Source organism: Camelina sativa, chromosome 13 (genome assembly GCF_000633955.1).
Source record: "Camelina sativa cultivar DH55 chromosome 13, Cs, whole genome shotgun sequence".
NCBI classification, from domain to species: Eukaryota; Viridiplantae; Streptophyta; class Magnoliopsida; order Brassicales; family Brassicaceae; genus Camelina; species Camelina sativa.
In genome coordinates this window covers 7,238,437-7,259,500 of record NC_025697.1, presented here as the reverse complement: position 1 = coordinate 7,259,500, position 21,064 = coordinate 7,238,437, and the positions used below count along the sequence as shown (strand labels likewise).

At 37.1% G+C, this 21,064-nt stretch overlaps 4 protein-coding genes and 1 pseudogene across 4 annotated transcripts; 1 reads left to right on the top strand and 4 right to left on the bottom strand.

The window, feature by feature from the left end:
• LOC104735726 (cellulose synthase-like protein D2) lies at window positions 7–4,004 on the bottom strand (the record flags this gene model as incomplete). The annotated part of the gene is given in 4 exon segments (XM_010455565.2): window positions 7–989; window positions 1,099–1,906; window positions 2,008–2,922; window positions 3,450–4,004. Coding segments are annotated over 3 exon segments (2,675 nt in total), but the record flags the coding sequence as incomplete, so codon positions are not given.
• Window positions 5,086–8,112, bottom strand: LOC104735725 (probable arabinosyltransferase ARAD1). The gene is made up of 9 exons (XM_010455564.1): window positions 7,567–8,112; window positions 7,295–7,468; window positions 6,919–7,076; window positions 6,679–6,826; window positions 6,340–6,455; window positions 6,107–6,245; window positions 5,896–6,006; window positions 5,687–5,755; window positions 5,086–5,385 (listed from the first exon to the last, which is right to left on the bottom strand). Exons 1-9 carry the CDS (start codon window positions 8,050–8,052, stop codon window positions 5,245–5,247), a joined length of 1,542 nt encoding a protein of 513 aa, XP_010453866.1. The 5' UTR covers window positions 8,053–8,112; the 3' UTR covers window positions 5,086–5,244.
• LOC104735724 (TOM1-like protein 2) lies at window positions 12,215–15,260 on the bottom strand. Its single transcript, XM_010455563.2, has 4 exons — window positions 15,094–15,260; window positions 13,562–14,098; window positions 12,939–13,202; window positions 12,215–12,834 (listed from the first exon to the last, which is right to left on the bottom strand). The coding sequence occupies exons 2-4, from the start codon at window positions 14,078–14,080 to the stop codon at window positions 12,397–12,399; spliced, it is 1,221 nt and encodes a 406-aa protein (XP_010453865.1). The 5' UTR covers window positions 14,081–14,098; window positions 15,094–15,260; the 3' UTR covers window positions 12,215–12,396.
• LOC104735723 (peptidyl-tRNA hydrolase 2, mitochondrial-like) lies at window positions 15,515–17,711 on the top strand. Its single transcript, XM_010455562.2, has 8 exons — window positions 15,515–15,650; window positions 15,819–16,041; window positions 16,152–16,210; window positions 16,326–16,385; window positions 16,467–16,536; window positions 16,788–16,857; window positions 17,032–17,058; window positions 17,413–17,711. The coding sequence occupies exons 2-8, from the start codon at window positions 15,856–15,858 to the stop codon at window positions 17,460–17,462; spliced, it is 522 nt and encodes a 173-aa protein (XP_010453864.1). The 5' UTR covers window positions 15,515–15,650; window positions 15,819–15,855; the 3' UTR covers window positions 17,463–17,711.
• LOC104738014 lies at window positions 17,815–20,996 on the bottom strand (annotated as a pseudogene).

Genomic DNA, 21,064 nt, shown 5'->3' with positions numbered 1-21,064 from the left:
TCAACCGAGCCAGTAGCCCAACGTAGAACCTGGTGAAGCCTATCCGTCAAGTTAATAGGAGCTGTGCCACGGAAAGCATCACGTTTCGTCACACAGTAAACAGACTTCCAGCCACGGTTATGCATTCTATAACCTGTGACAACATCTTCAGTAACTGACCCGTAAATCCATCCGATACGTGATCCCCACTCCGTTTTATCCTCGTACCAGCAAGAGATAACAGCAATGGCTTCTGCTACGGTAGTTGCATCAAGAAGCTCTCGTGGAATGGTGAGTGCACCGGGTGGGCGCCCGTTTTTAACTGCTGGATGGTCCGCGAGAGGCCGGCCTTGGAACTCAGCTACTGGAATTGAATCAATGAGGAACGTCGAGTTACCGAACTTCTTCGGGACAAGAGCAAGATTCATCTCTTCGTCATCGTAATCACTCATACGCAGAGCTCTGTTTTCTTCAGGGATATTCTTCTTCTTGCCACGAGGGAAACAACAACTCCAGCAACTTGGGGAATGGTCTTTGGCTCGAGGCGGATTGAAACCGTAAAGTGCAATCCTTCGGAAGAGACAACCGGTTCCAACGTAAACTGGACCCATAAGCCCATCCAGAGCTCTCATGTTGACGTCAAAGAAGACAGTGTTGTGATTAGCATATCGATCCGAAGGATCAATACCTTCAAACCGCTGTGGAAACTGAACGTAGCAAAGGCGATCCCCGCCTCTATCCATCATGAAGCACATACCTTCTCTCAGTGCCTCAGAGTTGTATATGTAATGATCACAATCAAGATTGAGTATGAATGGTCCATTTGACATAACCGCAGAAGCTCTGACTAGGGCGTTCATGGCTCCAGCTTTCTTGTTATGATCATAACCCGGTCGCTTCTCACGAGAAACATAGACGAGGAGTGGGAGTCGAATATCCACATCGGTTAAATCAAGAAACCCTTCGGATACTCCATGTAGTGGTTCATCACTTGGTGGCTTCAACATCACCTGCATTGATCAATAACATGCAAAGCAAAATGAGATATTAAAGAAAGTAATAACATCTTGAATCTATGGATCTTGAAAACTTCAAAGGAAGTAGAAGAAGGCTTTATACCTGAATTATACCAGCGTGGTCGCCTTTGGCATGATCACTGGCAGAAGTCAACCAAGTCCCAGGCCAGTGAGTACCATCAGCCATCCATGTAGCTTTTGGAATCTTCACTGGCTCTAAAGGCTCATCGTCTCTGTTCTGCCTCTGCATCTTCATGGCTTTAATTTCTTCTCTGGCATGATAAGCATCAGAACGTCGCCTGATCGAATCAGGCAAGCTGTTAATCCTGACTTTGAACTCATCGAACTCACGCTTAACCCGTCTCCGATCCTTCACAAAATCAGACTTTACTTTGTTCTTGTAAGGATCTCTCTTTAAGCTAAAGTAAGAGTCAGGATTCCTCGGCTCGATGGCATGTTTACGACAAAAAGGAACCCAAATGTTTGCAAAGCTGGCAGCTTCAGCCATGGCTTCAAACGTAAGAAGTGCCCCTCCATCATCAGATACATAGCAAGAAAGCTTCTCAACCGGATATTCCGCAGCTAGAATTGATAAAATGGTATTAGCAGTGACCAGAGGAGGTTCTTTCTCAGGATCTGCAGTAGAGACAAACACATCAAATCCAGGAAGGTCTGACTTCCCGGTCGGGTTGCTGGCTGTTGGCGTTTCAAACTTTTCCTTGAGGACTTGAAGATCAGTGGCACGGTTAATAGGGCATAGCTTAGGGAGCTGATCAAGAAGCCAAGAAAAGGCGAACCAAAGCTCACAAACCACAGACATTCCCCATAACCATATAGCGTCTTGGTTTTGATGTTGAATCCTCCAAGTCAAGAACAATGCAAGAACAACTACACGGATCAATATCAAAAGCCTACAAAAAAGAAAAAGGAAAAAAAACATATTCTTTTAACATCTTATAGAATTGGATTTAGTAAAGTAAAAAAATAAAACAATACACTTCTCTTTTATTACCTGTATGGACTAATAACAGCAGCAGGAATCTTCAGCTTCCTAGTAAGCGGTCTCCACGGTTTGCTCATCAAATCATGAGACTCCATACCCTCACCATCACCATCTCCATCTTTACCGCTCCCGAAATTCCCATCCTTTGTCCAAAACGCATTACCATAACCATAAGTTCCACTTGTCTCAAACAACCACCTGTTGTGATCAAAATCTCCAGTTTGACTCCTCATCAAAGCTGATTTATTAGTTGACTTCATCAACGACAATCTTCTCTCCATCTTCGACCCGCCACCTGGAGGCAGCATAGGCCTTTGCTGACCGTTCTCATCAGTCTGATCAGCAAACTCCGTGTTCTTGTACGGTTCTTTACACCCGGGGCAAATCCCACCGCCTGTTTTGACCGCATCTACGTAGCAGTCCCTACAGATTTTAAAGTCACATTCACAAGGGAGAAGATCTTGACCTCTCTCATCGCTCATAACCTTAGCATCACAGCCAGGGATGGCGCAAGAGGATCCTTTAGCGCCGGCCATTTGCGGATGGCTAGTCTCTGTCTCAATCACTTTGTCCATAAGGTGAGCCCTCGTAGCGCTGTTAAACCCGCCGGTGAACATCGAGTTAGAGACATATTGCTCTTCGACTTTCTGAGAAATGGAAGGGTCCATTGGGTTGTTATCTGGAGTTGGAGGGATGTGAACTGTATAGTTCATGAAATCTTGACTTCCCAACTCGCTTTCAAGATCGTCCCTGGAGTAACTAACATAGCGACCAGAGGAAGTTCTACGAGCAAATGTGACTGAAGAAGGAGCAGGTGGCCTTCCAGGCTCCTGAATATCAGAGTTGTTTGAAAGATTTGATCGGCTTTTACTGAAATGGTCATTAGATGCCATTGTTGTTGTTGATCTACCTCAGGTAGATCCCCTGAAGAAAGAAGTAAACAAACAACCAGATGCAATAAAGTCAGCAAAAGAGGAAACAAACACAAAGACATCTAAATGTTCATAATTTAGCAGAAATCTTAATTGCAATCAAAACATCAGCAAAGAGAAAACAGATCAATCCATGGATCTCTCTACTAAAGGCTTCAATCAACAACAAAGCTCATCATAAAAAAAGAAGGGTGACAATCATTGCTTTTGTAGAAAAATTTAAAATCCGAAAAACTCAAACAAAACAAAACAAAAAGGCATCATCACCTTTAAAAGCTATCAAGAAGACGACTACACTAAAACAAAGTTTCAAACTTTCAAATCCGAGAATAACTCGAAAACAACAACACACATCTTTCTCTCAGCAATTCAAAAACAAAAGAGAAAGAGAGATGAGGACAAGCTTTTGACATTCAGACATAAAAAAAAAAAAAAGAGAGAGAGACGATCCCACCACGAACTTAATAAGAAAAAACAACATTAATTCAAAAAAAACACACGATTTGCTGACAAGAATACCTTAGGAGCCCGTGTCCGTGACAGAGGAAGAGAGAGAGAGAGAGAAGAAGAAACTCAGATCTTTGGGTTTGATAAAAGAAGAACACTTTCTTTTTAGCAAATCTGTCTGAAGTATTCAACGCGGTCGTGTCGTGCCACCCAACTGGATATTATGAGGCATTTGATAAATTGAGAAGCGATAGTGAAAGGGAGAGAGAGAGAGAGAGAGAGAGAGAGAGGGAAGAAGAAGAAGAAGAAGAAGAAGAGGAGGAGAAAAAGACTTAGTCGTGTGAGCAAATACTTAAGCACTCCTGCTTTGCTTAACTAATACACGTTATGATATCAACGATTAGCCCCAAAACCCAATTTTTATATTCAAAGATCTTTAACTTCTGTATATATATATAAAACAAAGAAACAAAAAAAAGTAAGTAAATAAAATTGCCAAGATTTTGTAGAATAGAGAGAAGAGAAATCAAGACAGAAAGATCTCTGCTCGATTTATTACTGAAGTAGAAAAAAATTAAGACGCGGCGAGACAGCAAAGACGAAGGTGGAACGCCGCCGCCGGGAAACAAATAGACGGAGCTGACCCTTTTTTTATTTATTTATTTACAGTTTGAAGCGTTTTACGGAGAAAGGTAATAAAGTAAAAATAAAAGTAAGAACGGCTCTATTAAGTATTAACTCTGGTCGGATTTTCTTTATTCCCATTTTTGTTTTCTTTCTTTCTATACTGAATAAATGATTCCAAAAACAAAAATATTTACTTCCTATAAAAATCACTCTAATTGTTGTCAAAAAAAAAAAAAAAATCACTCTAGTTCCTTAGATCACGATTTTATCTTACTACATCAATATTTAGAGCAAAGAAAATAAATCCAAGATAAATTCACTTTCTTTGGGGGTTTTAAACAATGTTAGATTTATTACTAAATCCTCTTTATATTGAAGGGAGATTTGTTGTGATTTAAGTAATTAATTATCTGCCAATGTTCTTATTCTGATAAAGCGTTTTTTTTTTTTTACTTTTGAGTTTTGATCGAAATTTTTGACTGAAGAGACCTCAGATATTTTCAAGGACTAAACTACTACATTAGAAAGAAAAAAAAACAAAAACAAAAACAATATGGAGAAAAATAAAAAAGAATGGCGTAGGGGNGGGGGGGTGATTTTCAGGACACAAATCAAAACGTGTAAGCACACACTGAAAGAGACGATAGAGGTGTACCTTGGACAATTTCGAAAAGGAAAAGGAAATACGCGGTCTCTCGAGTATTTCAAGCCTTTTTTATTTTATTTTCTACAAATGTAATGTTTTTATACGCACTGTATTTAGTTGGGTTTAATGAGATAACGTGTGTACGTAGCATTGGTCAAAAATGTCAATATTCCAACTACTACTACTAACCACGAATACTTTTCTCACTATCGTAAATAAACAATACCACAAAACATCTGGCATTTGGTAAGTATACTAAATTTATTTTCAAAATTATGTGATGAATGAATATTGAATGTCCATGTTCTACATACAATAGATAGAACCAACAACTCACCATCTCAGACGCTCCGGATAACTTCAGACGTATCGAAATTGAAAACATTTGTTCAAAGTGCCTTCTATATAGTGTCTTGGCCCAAAGGACTCTCAATCTTGCTCTCAAGTTATCACAGTTCCATTCATTCTTTAACCACAAGTTGCGAATTTTTAAAGGTATGCGCATAAATTATATAAAACATATTAAGCAAGATGGCGAAAAGTTATTTGGATAAACACTCAACAGTATATGTATCTGGGTCAGAGTGATAGGTTTTAAGCCAAGAGAGGACTGAAAGAATTGGAAGCTGTTGAGTTGGGTCTCCAGCAATCACATCTGCAAATACTCCTAGATCCTTCCACGACCCGCTGTGACCTCCTCGTGTGAAGCTTGATATTCACCAGCTTTCCCGCCATCTGCCATTGACAACAAGAACATCATCAAGATTTTCTGAATCTTAGATTTATACATTGCAGTAAGTTCTACACCATCAAATGAGTGTGATCAAAGGCAGATACTAAACCACGGCGGATCAAGGAAGTGACCTTAAATTAGCCATTGACAACATCAAACTGAAGTTTTTTTAATCTAATACTCTCTTTTTGCACAATATCAATACTGATTTAGTTACACCATGCTGTCAGATACTATTATTTCTTTCTATTTTCCCCCATATCGCCATATCCGTAATAGTATTTAAGTCTGGTAGGTACATACCATTCTCCATGTCAAGTCCTCTGGACCTAATGGCTGAGCAGGGCTCGAATATAGGAAATGCCGCGAGTACTGGAAAAGTTTAAAGGAACCATATTACTTAAAATACATAAAGATCCACTGCACAAGTGACGCATATGAACTATGAAAATAGGTAATATCATTTTTTGCAAAATCAAAGTTTTTAAAGAGAAGGAAAAGTAAGTACATACTTGAGCAAGGTTATTCTGCAATTCCTTGATTTGGAAGGGCTTAAGGCTTCTCAGATGATTTACAAGCCACCCTGGCTGTATTGCGTCACTGGAAGAAACAAGCACAGCAGCCTGAGATGAAAAACAAAAGAAAGAGAGCAAAAAGTCATACAAACTCTGCTTTATGTATATAGAATAATTTAGACAAACAAGGGTTAAAACTCTGATATACCTTCTTGTAATTAAGTATTCCTTCAAAAGGAAATTCTAACTCGTCACTGACTATAACAGGTATACAGCCACTGACAATGGCATCAAACAACCTCGCCGAAGACGGTGTGTCACCAGCAGGACACAAACAGAATAAAGATCTGACAGAAGGTAGACAAAATTAGATAAACAAGTTGAAAGCAAAGAAAGTATTGCACCGCAACCAAACGGGCCATGAAGCAACTCAGAATATACCTACGCATGCCACCTTGAGCTGCCAATTTTCCTCCCTCTCCAGCAGTCCCTTCAGAAATAATAACATCCTTGATACCACTTAGTTCTGCACCGAGTTTGGCACGTATTTTACCTCCCTAAAACAAAATTTCAGCAACCCATTCGTGAGAAACAGAATAGAGAAGGCAAAGAATGACTAAGAGCTTTCCCAGTATAGTGAGGTATTCCAATTATTCTTCATATAACAATAGAAGTATTCCAAGTATTATGTGAATCCTAAATGTCAACAACAAAGAAAAAGGCAAGAGCATTTGATTGTAACTTATAAAGTAATAGAATTAGAAGTGGTATGATTCTCACAGCATTCCTCTTCAACCGCCCTCGGAAAAAAAGTAGTGTGGTCCTCCTTGGTGCACTTTCTGACAAGCACTTGGCATCACAAATATCAACATTGGGAACGTAAGGAAGAATTAAGTCTTTCTCCAGTGAAACTTGCCCAGGCTTATACCTACAACATCAAGTTCAAACAGAATCAACAACGTATAGCTAAAGCAGACAACACGAATCACAAATCAGTTACAGAAGGACATCTAGAGTCACCAATTCCCAGTGGAGTCCATATCAGGTAAAAGCCAGATTGCTTTTTTCACAAATTTGCGGACGGACTTGAAAGACCAGGGATGGTGAATGGGAAATATGTGATCCCTTCCCTCGGACCTCTTCCAAGCAGGCTGATCTGTGACCCACTTCAAAGCTTCCTGCAGTTGGAAAAAAGTTAAGAAAATGTTACCAATGACATGTCCTTTGTTAAACACCCGGGGGTAAAAGTTCGAGTATATTCAAAACACAAGTTTAAAGAGTTAAAATCAGCTCGATACTTTTCAAAGAAAGCACATGGAGATGTAAACTAAATATCTAAAATTGAAGACTGAATCTAATGTTCTAGATAATATATATAATCAAAGCTCACTCACACCCTATAGAGTGCTTTGCATTGCTGCTTCTCCAACAAGAAGAAGCTGAGCGTAGTGAAAAACGGAACATAGAAGAAGTCAGCGTCTTGCTGCTTATGAACTCTCACGACACTTTTCAAACGTCTTTCGGATTCAGGAGAGATCAGATCAGCCCAGAGCCAATAGTCAATAGAATGCTGCAATATAGAAAAAAATTAGCCAAGTTATTCAATAGATACAATTAAGCTTCTTCTAACAACAAACCAAATGATTCAATTAAGCTTTCTTATAGTACCTGTTCTATAAGGCGATGCACAGGGCTGCCATTAGAGGTAGCATTCGAAGTCTCTTTGTAAGTATTGTGAAACAACCAGAGAAGATCAAAAGTGAACTTCTTCGGCATCTCGTAAACGTAAACCTTAATCGGAAATCCAAGAGGAGATCCCGGATCTTCGCTCAACAAACGATTCTCTCTCTCAAACACCATCTCGTCGAGCTTCCTCGCGTCGTCGTCAACTCTCTCGCCACGAACCGTATCGTCTCTAACCGGTGAAGTGAGCTTCGGCGCCTTATGGATCAAGAAATGCTCAAGCGAGGTAACGAAGGACGTCTCTGACCGGTCCGACGAGTTCACATAGGATACGGAGGGTTGGGAGGAGGAAGAGAAGGTGTAGAGAATAACGAGAAGAGAGAAGGCGACGAGGGGAACGATGAGATATAGGGTTTTGGATCTGGGTCTGGAGGAAGTAGTACGATGATGATTTTGCTGTTTTCCAGACATCGTGAGAGAGATCTGATTCTTCTTCTTCTTCGATCCGAATTCGATTACAAATTTTTGTTACTCATTNTCATTTGGGTTTTTTTTTTTTTTTTTTGCGCTGATAGTGGAGTGTGGAAAGTGGCGATGGGCGTCACCTAATCGCGATTGCGTCTGCGATTGTTAACGCTAAATTGCATAACTGTACTGATAAGTAAATTTTCTCAACTCCGGCGCAATCCTTTTTACATTCTAAAAAATAACTTGAAATTAAAGTACTATATTATAAAATATTCAATTTTTCTTTCAATTTTTATCGTAATTTCCAATAATAACTTTCTGTTTTATTTCTTCACTTTAATAGAAATAATTCACATAATATGATTCTTAATTTATTTTATAATTTCATTCTAATTATAATAAACTAAAGTATATTTATTCTAAAATTTTATTCTAGAACTCACCTAGAGAGTTAGCATCTGTAAAAAAAAACAACTTGAATCAAAGTAATATATTATAAGATTTTCAATTTTTCTTCTACTTTAAATCATAATTTCCAATAATAATTTTCTGTTTTATTTCTTCACTTTAATAGAAATAATTCACATAATATGATTATTGTAATTTCATTCTAATTACAATAAACTAAAATATATTTTAAAATATAAATATTTATAGAGAAATAGCTGAATATATATTTTATTTTAAGAGAGAACAAAATGTATATTTAAAATTACAATCTGATTAGCTTGAAGTTCCTGTCATATATTTATATTTATAGTAATTTTAAATTTTTATATTCAAACCAAAAATTCAGTTCTTTATCCACCATAAATTTATTTTTATGAATTTTTCACATATTTTATTAACTTACATATTCTATCAAATATTTTGTAACTCTCATTATTATAATCATATCGATATTTTAAGGCATTAAATTTTAATTAATTGCAATTATTTATTTGTGTTTATATCATTTTTTTCACCTCCATAGTATTTATAGCATTCTAATGAATGATTAATGACAATTAAAAATAAAATAAATAATAAAAGATATTAATATTTAATTATTGCATTTTTGTAATTCTTATATATTTTATGTAAGAGTTCAACATGTGTGTAGCATATGCTATTATGTTTATAAGAAGTTCAACATGTGTGTATGATATATATATGTAAGATATGATATATATATATATAATAAATAAACATGTGTGATATTTTTGTTTTAAAATATGATGAAATATTTAACTTTTCTATCATCTAAATTGTTATTAATTTTTTTTGGGATATTAGTACTACATAGATATTATTCCTATATTATGAACATCAAAATATCTAGTTTTATTTTCAATTTTACTTGTCATCCTTAAGATATGTCGTGTATTTACTATTTTGCTTTAATTTTGTATTCATTTTAAGAAAAATAATTCACATCAAATTATTATGTAACTATTTTTCAATTTCTATTTACTTATTAATAATATTCTAATCATATATCATTTATCAATATATAGTTAGTTAACACATATATATATATATATATAATATGTTTATAATAATTTATTAAAACCAAATTATTGTGAATTGTAAATCTATATAAGTTAGGTTTTGGTCTCACTTATACTGGTATAATTGAATCATTTTCCATATGATTCTTATATATGACTTTATCAATCTTTCAGAAAAGCGTCTTTAGTTTTCGATTAATCATCTTGAATAATATTTATTTTCATAATGAATCTAAATAATATAATAAATAATAGGTAAGTTTTCTTCAGTTTTTGGATAGTGGAAAAACTATTGAAGGAACTAAGAAAGCTATAAAACCATAATTGAGAGAAATATTTTATAATTTTTGTACAAGTTTTGGTAGATACTTATTTAAAAGAATATTTATGTAATATAAATTATTAAATAATCAATTTATTCAATAAGTTACTAAACTTCTTTAAAAGTATATAATTATATTTTGGTTGAAACAATGCAACCAAAGATTATCTAATTCTGAATTAGTCGAGATACAATGGATATTATGAGTTCTTCTTAAACACTCACTAATTGACATACCTAATTACCTTACGTCCATACCTAACCAGTAGTTATACTTATAGTTATGTTTTTTGCGGTTAGAGTAGAGAAAGTGAGTAAAAAAATGTTGAGAAAGTGAGTAAAAAAGCAAACCAAAAGTAAAACACTAGAGATCTAAAGTTTCGACTTTTAGAAGTGAGTTTCATAGTAACGATAATGCAGAGGTAAAAAAAGGGCAAAAAACAAGCCAGACTTGATGCAGAGGTTCGAATGGAACAAGAAAGGATAAGACAAGACGATCTCGCTTTCCCAGCTCCCGCTTATCTACTTCCACCGGAGGTCATCTTCTGTTCTCTCTTTTTTACTTCTTCATAAAAAAAATTTTAAAAAATGTTTCAAAACTTTTGTTAGTTTATAGTTTCTCTCTTCTTGCTTGCTGCGCCGTTGTTTGGATCATGCTTATTAGTTTTTTTTTTCTAATGTTTACACGAAATTTGTGGATATGAGATTTAAGTGTTCTTCGTACTCAGATCTTCTGAACTAATGTATGTTTGTTAAACAAAAAACAAAAACCCATTGTAGGACTATATATGGTGTTGGTAGTCATATTTTGTTCTCTTGTTTTTTTACTTCTTGATAAAGAATAATTTAAAAATGTTACAAAGCTTTTGTTAGTAGATTCTCTCTTGTTGCTTGTTGCGCCATTGTTGTCATGCTTATTACTTTCTTTTTTCTATTTTTTTAATGTCTACACGAAATTTGTGGATATGAGATTTAAGTGTCCTTCGTACTCAGATCTTCTGACCTAAAATCTGAACTAATGTATGTTTGTTAAAACCATTGTAGGGCTAGGTGATGATAGTGTAATCATCAGGCATCTTGTTCGCGAAAATCCAGATCTACTTCGGAGAATTGTCCCCTCAGTTTATCGTTGAACTACTGGAAACAAAGGGTATTGTTGGCATCATTGTTATTTGTAATCCTAAGTTCGTTGACTATGAGGAGGTAAGTGATATAGCTAGGTAGCTAGAACAAATATATGAATTTTACGGCTAAGCAACTCACCAAGAAGAGACTGCCGATTTCCTAGGCATACTGTTCTGATCGTCGCATATGGGTTTATGGCATACGGTACTCTGCTTTTCGATTTGCAAAACAGTTGGGGATCTACATGGGGGAATTAAAGAGGGTATGCAAGAGCCATTTTTGAAGGGGGATCAGATGTGTTTTACCTACACAAGTTAGTGTAAAAAAATGGATATTATGAGGGTATATTTATGGATATTATCTACCCTGTCTCAGTCTTTGTTTTTGATAACGCCAAGAATTAAATATCCTATATCATCTAGTACTACATACACTATCATTTGGTGATAAATTTAGTTTTGTTTTGTTCCATTGTGATTTTTTTCTACCTTTAGTGTCTGGCTTTTGTGATTCTTCTTGGTTTTCCCTAATCAAATTCAAACTCAATTCAAATTCCTGTCAAATATTTCTTCCTAGGCGAGATGGTATTCATTATACTCCCTCTGTCCCCAAAAGAATGATGTTTAGAAGATTTTACACATTTTAAAAAACCAATGATTACTGATTTAAAATAAATTATTTTCTCTCACTAAATATATATTGTTTAATTGTAGACCAATAACAGTTTAGAAATTTAAATGATTATTTCTTGAAGTTTACAAAATATTAACTTAAGTTAATTCAAAATTGTAGAAAATCAATTTTTGTGGGACAAAAAAATTGTCTGATCAGAGAGCCAATATTAAACCTTATCACTTACATTGTCCTCCCTCGTCACTCATCTTTACTAGTCCAGTTTTTACCCGCTGGCCGGTGCTTCCAATAAAACTACCAAAATCGTAGATACCATAGAATGTAATCCCACGAAAGCTAAGCAATAGGAATTGTACGTATCTGACAAGGTTATTTTTTAACCACAGTCACCGTAAGTCCGTAACTTATTAGTAATATTTAACATATGTTAGATTACTACGAAGTACGAACTATCTAAACAGTATATGAATAGTTCGTAAATGACATGATACGTACAGCAGCACTACAGACTCGGGACACAATGGATATTATGAGCTTTTTCTTAAGACTCACTAATTGGCATACCAAATTAAAAGAAGTAAAAAAAATGTGTAAAAAAGCAAAACAAAAGTAAAACACATTTCCAATCTTGTGTCATACATAATACGTCACCTTTATAAACACATCACACCAGTCAAAGAGATCTCCAAACACAGATTACTTACACTGAATCTGTTCATTCATACTACCAATTCCATACAAGAGTGCTATTATTTCGCTTGAAAAAGAAAACCCATCTCAGAATCGAATGAGATCATCGTTCTTGGACGAAGGCTGCTCCTTATTCGGGTCACGATCAGCATTAGTCGAAGAATCACCACCGCTTTTCTTACCGAATATCATCTCATCAAGATCATCCATCATGTCATCCCCACTACCACCTCCATGGAATCCACCACGAACACCAGATGATTTTCTAACCAGAGATTCTTCTTTTCCATGAACCGGAGAGTCGTCGGGCTCTTCAGCAACAGGAATCATGGCTGGTTCGTGTGCGGTTAGTGGTGCAGAGGGTTTGTTCATATCCTCATACTTGGACAGCGTTTTCACTAGCTCGTCGTTCACATTCAAGGCTTCGAATAGAAGTGCTTCGTTTTCACCTGCTGTTTCGATGATTCTTTGGACAGTGGTTTGAGATTGACGACATTGTTGTACAAGTGTTGTTGTTAAGTCATCCTGCAAATTAGAGAGATAATGAAAACATATCGCGGATATCCCGTGTTATCCATTTTTAAATTAGATAATAGGAAATGATGCCAAATAATTCCGAGCTGATTTACCTGTAAAGCATCTTGTTGAGGCGAAGAGGACAGAACCGTGGAAAGAAGTTCAATGCTGTTTCTTGCTATATCGAAAGCTTCCTTTGTCTGCTCAGCGGTAAAGCTTCTTACAGGAGCATCATACCGAACATGTGCAGGCTCATGCACATGCTGAGGAAGATCCACATTTACTTCTGGTGCTGGAGTTGACCGAGCAGGAGTGAAAATAGGTGCCAAGCTCTCGTTGTCTCGTCCAGGGAAGCGAATACCTCTAGCTTTCAAGCTCTGCGGTACAGCAACAAAAATACAAGACAAAAACATTAAGAACTGATCATAACAAATTCTGACATCAGATCTCACAGCTTTTCATTTTTTCAATCAGTTCCTACAACTAGATTGAGCCAATTCAATGAAACATGAGTCATTTATTTATCTGTTTTATACAAAAACCATATGCTAGACATTATATTTTCCCAGGGCAAGAAATCTCATAAAGTAAGGCCAAACCACTTCAACTCAGCACGAGATGGATATGAATCAAGGATTTAAGATAGTGTCATCTTTAATAAAATAAAATAGTGTAAATGAAACCTGTATGGTAGAATTTAGTACCATAGCATTGGTTGGTACCAGGTCATAGTTACCTTGTAAGTTTCTTCGAAAACTGGTAGGTAGCGGAGTTCACTGGTCGATTCTCCCCAAGCTTCAATCAGTATCAAAGCTTTGTTTCGATTATTCACGACTGTCTGTGGATCCTCAATTAGCTTTACCATTTCATCAAGGACTCTTTCTGCTGCCACCTCTGAAAAGGCCTTCTCACAGTTCTTAACACATGTCTCAAGCAAAACCAAGGCAAGGTATTGAATTCTCGGCTGCTTCATCATTATCCTCTTCTTTATTCCACGGATCAACTCAATGCTATTAATCGTCTCATGGTTTATCATATCACATATTTCCAAATTCATATCCCAGTCAGGTTCCTCTAGATTCTCCGTAGTAGCATCCTCGACTATTTTATCGGTCGGGTTTGGCCCTTGAAAAAGTTCCTTGACTTTGAAGCTCATTGAGCTCACACCAGCACTGATCTTGTTGCTCACTTCCGAACCTCCGATCTTCAGGCGCTCACCAAATGCGGTAACTTTGTCCATAAGATTGTCACTCATCTTTGCTGATACTCAAACCTGCAAATAAAAATTGTAAACCTAGTCATGCCCAAGAAGCTGAAAGCCTGGAACTGTAGGTACAGAACATAGCAGAAAATAAGCTGATACATCTACTAATTCAAATATGCACTATTAATACTAAACAAAAACGAGCAAAAAAGGAGCTGCTTGTTGTATACTCATACAAAGGAGCCGTCAGAATCCAAACATGAATCTGCACAGCTCGCCTCCAGTATTCAATTTGTAAGAAATCACAACTAACAGTCAGAAAACACTTGAAGAATTCTGCAGAGACTCATTCACCCCATAACCAAATACACAAAAAGGTCCAAATCTGAGAATCATGGTGTGTACAACGTAATGAAAGAAGAATAATGAACCTAAGGCAGGCATCCATTTCAAGCTTACAGCTAGTGAAGTAAATAAGCATATATCTATTAGCCATTTTCCAGATGAGAATCATGTCTAAGTTAGACCTAAGATGCATATGCATGTTTAAACTACTGCTAAGAACTGAAACCTAGAAATTCCAAGACCAATGGAAGATAACAGTGATTATTCCACCAGATCACCACATAATTTTGACAGCCGTTGTTGCTTTCTTTCAAACATCTCTGTACACAATATACTACTTCTGATTTCATCATCAATCTCTTGCACCCGAATCAAATAACATACACATATCTTTACTAAGATAAAAAAACCTACCTACATGATCCATCAGGTTTTAGCATACACACGATCTACTCCATCATACAAAAAAATCCTTATTGATCCACCAAACATTAAACAAGGTATAAAAAGACGAATCTAATTAGGGTTTGCTAAGAAAAAAAACCCGAATTCGATATTCCAATATCAAAAATCCGAAAGAAAAAAAAAAAAAAAAAAAAAAAAAACTCAGTCATCAGCAAAAACCCCATGAGGAAAACGCAGTTCATATCATCGAACTAGAACGATCAGCATGGAACAACAGTAAACCAAAAAGCAGCAAAATCGTTAAATTTTTTTACCTTCTGATACGCTACAAAGAGATGCGAAGTTTGAAGAACACAAAAGCTCGAATAAGGTGGTCGATCTGGTAAAAATGATGGGAGGAGGATGAACTTGAGATAGGAAAAGCTGTGACAAGGTCAATTCCCGTTGACGCCGTACATATATTCTGATTCTGACGAAGAAGAACAAAACTGCGTTTTCGTCTTTTTAAGTTTGTTTGTTTGTTTGGTCGCTGGAATAACTTTATCCTAACTACGTTTCCCTTCCTTTACGCTAACATTATTGCCAATAAGATTTACTTTATTTTTCTAATACCTGTATATTATTTTTAAAATTTGTCTAAGCCAATCATCCAACGAACCAAAATAATCGATAACCATTTTTTTTTTTTTAATTTTTATCATTATGTGGAATTTGAATTTTATTTGGTGAAAAATAACATTTATATTAAACCATTAAATTGTTTTTTGATTTTGATTTAGCTTAATGGTATGCATTAAAGCTAAAATCTTCACGCCGGGTTGAGAAAAAAAGGAATCAAAAACTGCAGAGCCGTTTCTCAATTCTCGAACTCGTAAGCTTCGTCGATTCTCTTCTTTAGACTTTTTGATTATCCTAAATTGTTCCATTTCTACTATAGAAACCTGACCCGAGCAGCAGATCGCTGTGAATTGAAAACGCTTAATTTTCAATCATAGATTCTCTCAGTTTTCAATCAAAATCACTTTTTGTGTGTTTCCAGGTTTTGTGGGTAGGATAGAAGGAATATATACTTGGCGATGGATTTAACGTGGTTGAGTGCCCTAATAGTTGGAGCTGCACTTGGATTCTGCATTGGCACTCGCCGTTCCAATACCAAACCTGTTGTTGTTGCTGCTGCTGCTGTTGATGGAGATACCAAAACTCAATCCAAGGGTCTACTCGAGATCGAGAAGCTCGCTGATATACTCGATGATTTCAAGATGGTTTCTTTCTTTTACTACATTTTGTCTCTTTTATACTGTAATCGAAACACAGTCAGTTGTTGTTGAATTGACTTTGTTATCAAAATCTGTTTTGTCTTCACACTCCTCAGGTTTTGGTTGTGAGGAATGATCTTAAAATGGGCAAAGGAAAGATTGCAGCTCAGTGCAGGTAATTTTAACTAACTAATCATGCTCTCTCTGTTTCTCTTTATTGTTTCATTCTTAAATATTTGGGGTGTTCTTGTACTGATTGTTTTGATTTATGTTTTGCGTTTTTTTTGCAGTCATGCCACTTTAGGGTTATACAAAAAGCTTGTTCGTCGAGCTCCAAAAGCATTGGACTGGTATTCCCTCTTAAGTCACAAACAAATCGATTTAAGTAACTTAATGATTAGAATAAAAAAAGTATTGGTTTGCTATTGCAGCTGGGAGGAGTGTGCACAGCCAAAAGTGGTTGTTAAAATCGAGGACGAGGATGAGATGCTAGAATTGCAAGTGAGTTTACTAAAACAATTTGTAGTGTTGTTACTGTAAAGTGGATTGTCTGTGTGATTGAAATCTATTTTGGGATCCACAGTTTTAGTGCTGTTGACAAATTTGATCTTCACGAGCTTTGTAGGAGTTGCCAGATGTTAGTTTCTTGATATATCAGACCATGAATATTTTAAGGGGAATTTGAGATTTCATGGAGCTGATCCATTTCTTAGGATGATGCATTGACTGTTCATATTTCACAATATTGACAGGAAAGGGCTAAATCCCTTAAACTGCCTACCCATATCACCATTGACGCTGGAAGAACGCAGATCGCCCCAAGTGAGTTATATAGTTCATGCCCCTTTCAAATGTCAAATCCCGTGGTGCTTTTACCTTTGTTAGCTGGTTAATTAACAGGGATAAATCCTCCTTCCCCTGATCTTCTTTTGTTAGTATTTTAGGAGCATTTTTTTGCAAATAGTGAATCTAATACACGTCTATGTCCTTTTCCAGATTCAAGGACAGTCATGGCTATTCTTGGTAAGTTGTTATATCTGATCCATGTCGTTTGTTTTAAAGTTAACTCTGATGGAAAAGAGATGAGTTTGAGAGTTCCAAATCTCAATTACCCTAGATAACTTACATGTGCTAGCTTATTATTAGTTCAATCTTGGTGCGTGTCCTTCAACCTGAATGGAATCTGTAGCTCATAAGAATACAAAATATGAAAATGTAAGCTATAAAGGGGGACGTATAGTGTTGTATGGTATCCAAATTCATATTGTTCTGTGATAAGAGAATTGAGATTCTTCTAGTAGAATTTGTTTGTTGGTTGGTTATCATCAGCTTTTCTTAGCATAACATTCTAAGACTTAAGAGGTGTTACTTCCGCAGGACCAGTTGAAGTTGTTGATGAAGTAACAGGTGGACTAAAGCTTCTGTAGCACCTTCAAATTTCGATGTGACTTCTCTTCAACCGGATCTCTCAGATGGACCAAGCAGAAGCGAGAACATGAACTCCACCTTCTGACTTCGTCTGGGACTATCTGTGAGAAATCTTTAGTTGTTACGTTTACTCATGATGATGACGAAATATCCCATTTTAAAACATTTTGGACATGTAGAATTTAGAATTTGCCTCTCCAGGATTAGATTGATTTGACCAATGGTGATATCAATTTTTTTGCTGGCTTTGTATAAGGGGTACCAAATGCTCGAGCATTTTTTGGCACATTGAGAAAATGGCTTTGTTCTAATGCCCAATCCATGGAGTGTTGGTTAGATGAACATGACAAATGCAACAAAAGATCTTGTTTTATTATGAACACACTAATGGTATGGAGTGTGATTTTGTATTTTTCAGCACAAATAAAGAAGAAAACTATTCATCTACAAAATTTGCTTAAATTATACAATCTACATGAGGCCTATAACACAGTGCTTATGATCCTTTTCTTTGTCTCTTAACAAGAGACCGTTCCTGAAATCTGCAGTAACCATGTGAAAACCCTGAATGTATGGTTTCACTCAGGTTGCTTTCGTAGCCTGCATGATGTTGGAAGACCCATTCAGGTAATATGAAATTGCAATGAGAAATCATACATCAAACAGATATAGGGAGGCAACTAAAGGAAGTAAATGAGAACCTGTTTGGTGATTGTTTTCTGGCTTTGTACCTATCTGATTGACAGGTGCCATAAAGCTTAGCATTATGGCACTGCTATTTATATGTGGTTGACAGGTGCAGATATAAACTGATGTGCTGCTTTTTGAATGGGATGCTTTAATAATTACTAACTTGATATCCTCAGAACAGAATGTGCAAATCAAAACTGTTGTGTCTGTTTCAGTGAATAATGAACAGACCTCTTACGATCCTACTGTTTGGTGGAGTGCATAGAGAAAGCGTCATCACCAGAAACCTTTGCAGGAGCACAGTCCATTATTGAAATGATGGAAGCGACTAGAGTCCCTCAATATAATCTCATGATCAATGATTCTGGACATGTATGTGAATGCAGTATGGCAATCACCACATACCCGTAAATTCTTCGTAATCCTGATAGCAGCACCTTGAGGAGTTGTTAAAATACCGTATGCAAGAGCCAACTTCTCACTGTGCTCCAAAAGAAGATCATCTTTCTCTTCATCGTCTACATCATGAAGAGCAAAGCCTGTTTCAGGAACATAACCAATATCCTTGATGCGTTGCATATAATCTGAGAGGACCTGGTATATTTCCTTAGTGTATGGATGAGTTTTATCACCAACAAAGAACGTAGTAGTTCCTTTAATTCCTTCGACCCAACTACAACCAGGTCTTTTTTTAATTCCATTATGTCTCATCAATGATCTGATCCTAGCCACATCTTTCCAACGACTTGCATTTGCATATAAATTTGAGAGCAATGTATATGATCCATCGTTATTAGATGCTAGTTCTGTTATTTTTTTAGCGGCGTACTCCCCGAGTTCAACTTTTCCGTGGATTCTACAGCAACTGAGCAAAGCAACCCATACCACAGGAGGAGGCTCCATTGGCATTTCTTCAATAAGGCGTAACGCTGCATCCAAACGGCCAACACGACCTAACAAGTCAACCAAACATGCATAATGCTCCGGGCCAGGACTAACCCCAAAATCAGTTTCCATTCTATTGAAATACTCCATGCCCTGATCTATCATTCCTGAATGACTGCAAGCATACAATACAACAAGTAATGTAACACCATCAAGCTTAAAACCTATTCTCCTCATCTCATCAAAGATTCCAAGAGCTTCTTTTCCATTACCATGCATACCGTAACCAGTCATTAGAGATGTCCAACTAACTTCATTTCTCTCCATCATGTTGTCAAATACAAGCCGGGCATCACCGATAGCTCCACATTTTGCATACATGTCTATTAGGCAGTTTGATACAAACAGCGGTACTGCATTCTGCTGGTTTCGCAATGCATAAGCATGAATTTGCTTGCCAACTCTTAATGCCGCCAAACTAGCACATGCCACAAGGGCACATGATATGGTAAAAGCATTTGGTCTTGTTCGGTAATCTTGCTCGAACATCTCAGAAAAAAGTTTGAGAGCTTGATTTGCATCCCCATGTTGGGAGTAACCACCGATCATCACAGTCCAAGTTACAACATCCCTATCCTTGGGGGTAAGTGAATCAAACATAGCACGCGCAACATCAACCTTTTTGCACTTAGCGTACATGTCAATCAGTTGATTAACGACCATATTATCATCACCATGACCATTTTTACACAAGTCTATAGGATACTTGATGGCATAACAATGAATCTCTTTACCATGCATCAATGATCCAGCAGAAGCACAACCTGAAAGAACTGAAATAAGCGTGACTTCATTTGGTTTTATCCCGGAAGACAACATCTGCCTACACACACCCAAAGCTTCATATCCAAGGCCCCGCTGAGCATACCCTGAAATAGCAGCACTCCAAGTTACAACATCCATATTTATCTTTTCTTCCTGCATCTTCTCGAACAACCTAACAGCATCATCAAATCTTCCAATCTGTGAGAACCCAGCAACCATTGCATTCCAGGACACTACATCCTTAACTGACATGTTCGAAAACACTGTGTTTGCCTCATCCATCATCCCGCACTTCGCATACATATCCACCAAGCAGTTTCCTACAAACATATTCTGTATTATCTCACTTGTGATCGCAAAACCGTGCAATTGCTTCCCTAGTGAGCGAGCTCCAAGGGAAGCACAAGGAGGAAGAACATTCACAATGGTGATATCATCAGGTCTGCATCCGAACTCATTGGTCATCTTGCTAAACAATTCAAGCGCCATCTTAGGTTGGCTAACTTTGCATAACTTTCTATTATAGAGTTCCACGATACAACATCCCAAACAGGCATTTCGTCGAACACCTTCCGTGCATCACTCAATGAACCACAACGAGAATACATAGCAACAAGCGCGTTCCCCACAAAGAGATTGGACATAAATCCAGTCACCAGAGAAAGCCCGTGAGCAGAGACTCCACAACGAACGGAGTTGATCTCTCCACAAGCCTTGAATACAAAAGGGAATGTGTAATTATCCGGCGTCCATGACAGAGAATGCATAAGACGGAATAAAGAGATACATTCACCGGCGCGGCCATTCTCGCCGTGGAAGCGAATGAGAGAATTCCAATGGTAGACACCTGAATCGGAAGGAGGGAAGCGACGGAGTAGTGAAACAGCAGAAGATGAGCAACCGAGGGAGACGTAGGTGGAGATGAGGTGGGAAGTGATATTCAAGGTTAGGATTCTGAAGGAGAGGAGATTCTGGTGAATGAGCTTGACTTGGGAAACGGTCTTGCATTTGTGAATAAACGGCGGTGTTATCTCCGGCGGCGATGTGGAGAAGAGAGAGACTTTAATGTACTGGTGGGATTTCGCGGCGGCGTTGGGGAGAGGAAGGCGGCGGATCATACTAGAGTTACTAGAGTGGCGGGTGATTTTTGCGTTTTAAAACTAAAACAAATTAATTCGGTTCGGTTCGATTGTAAGTTTAA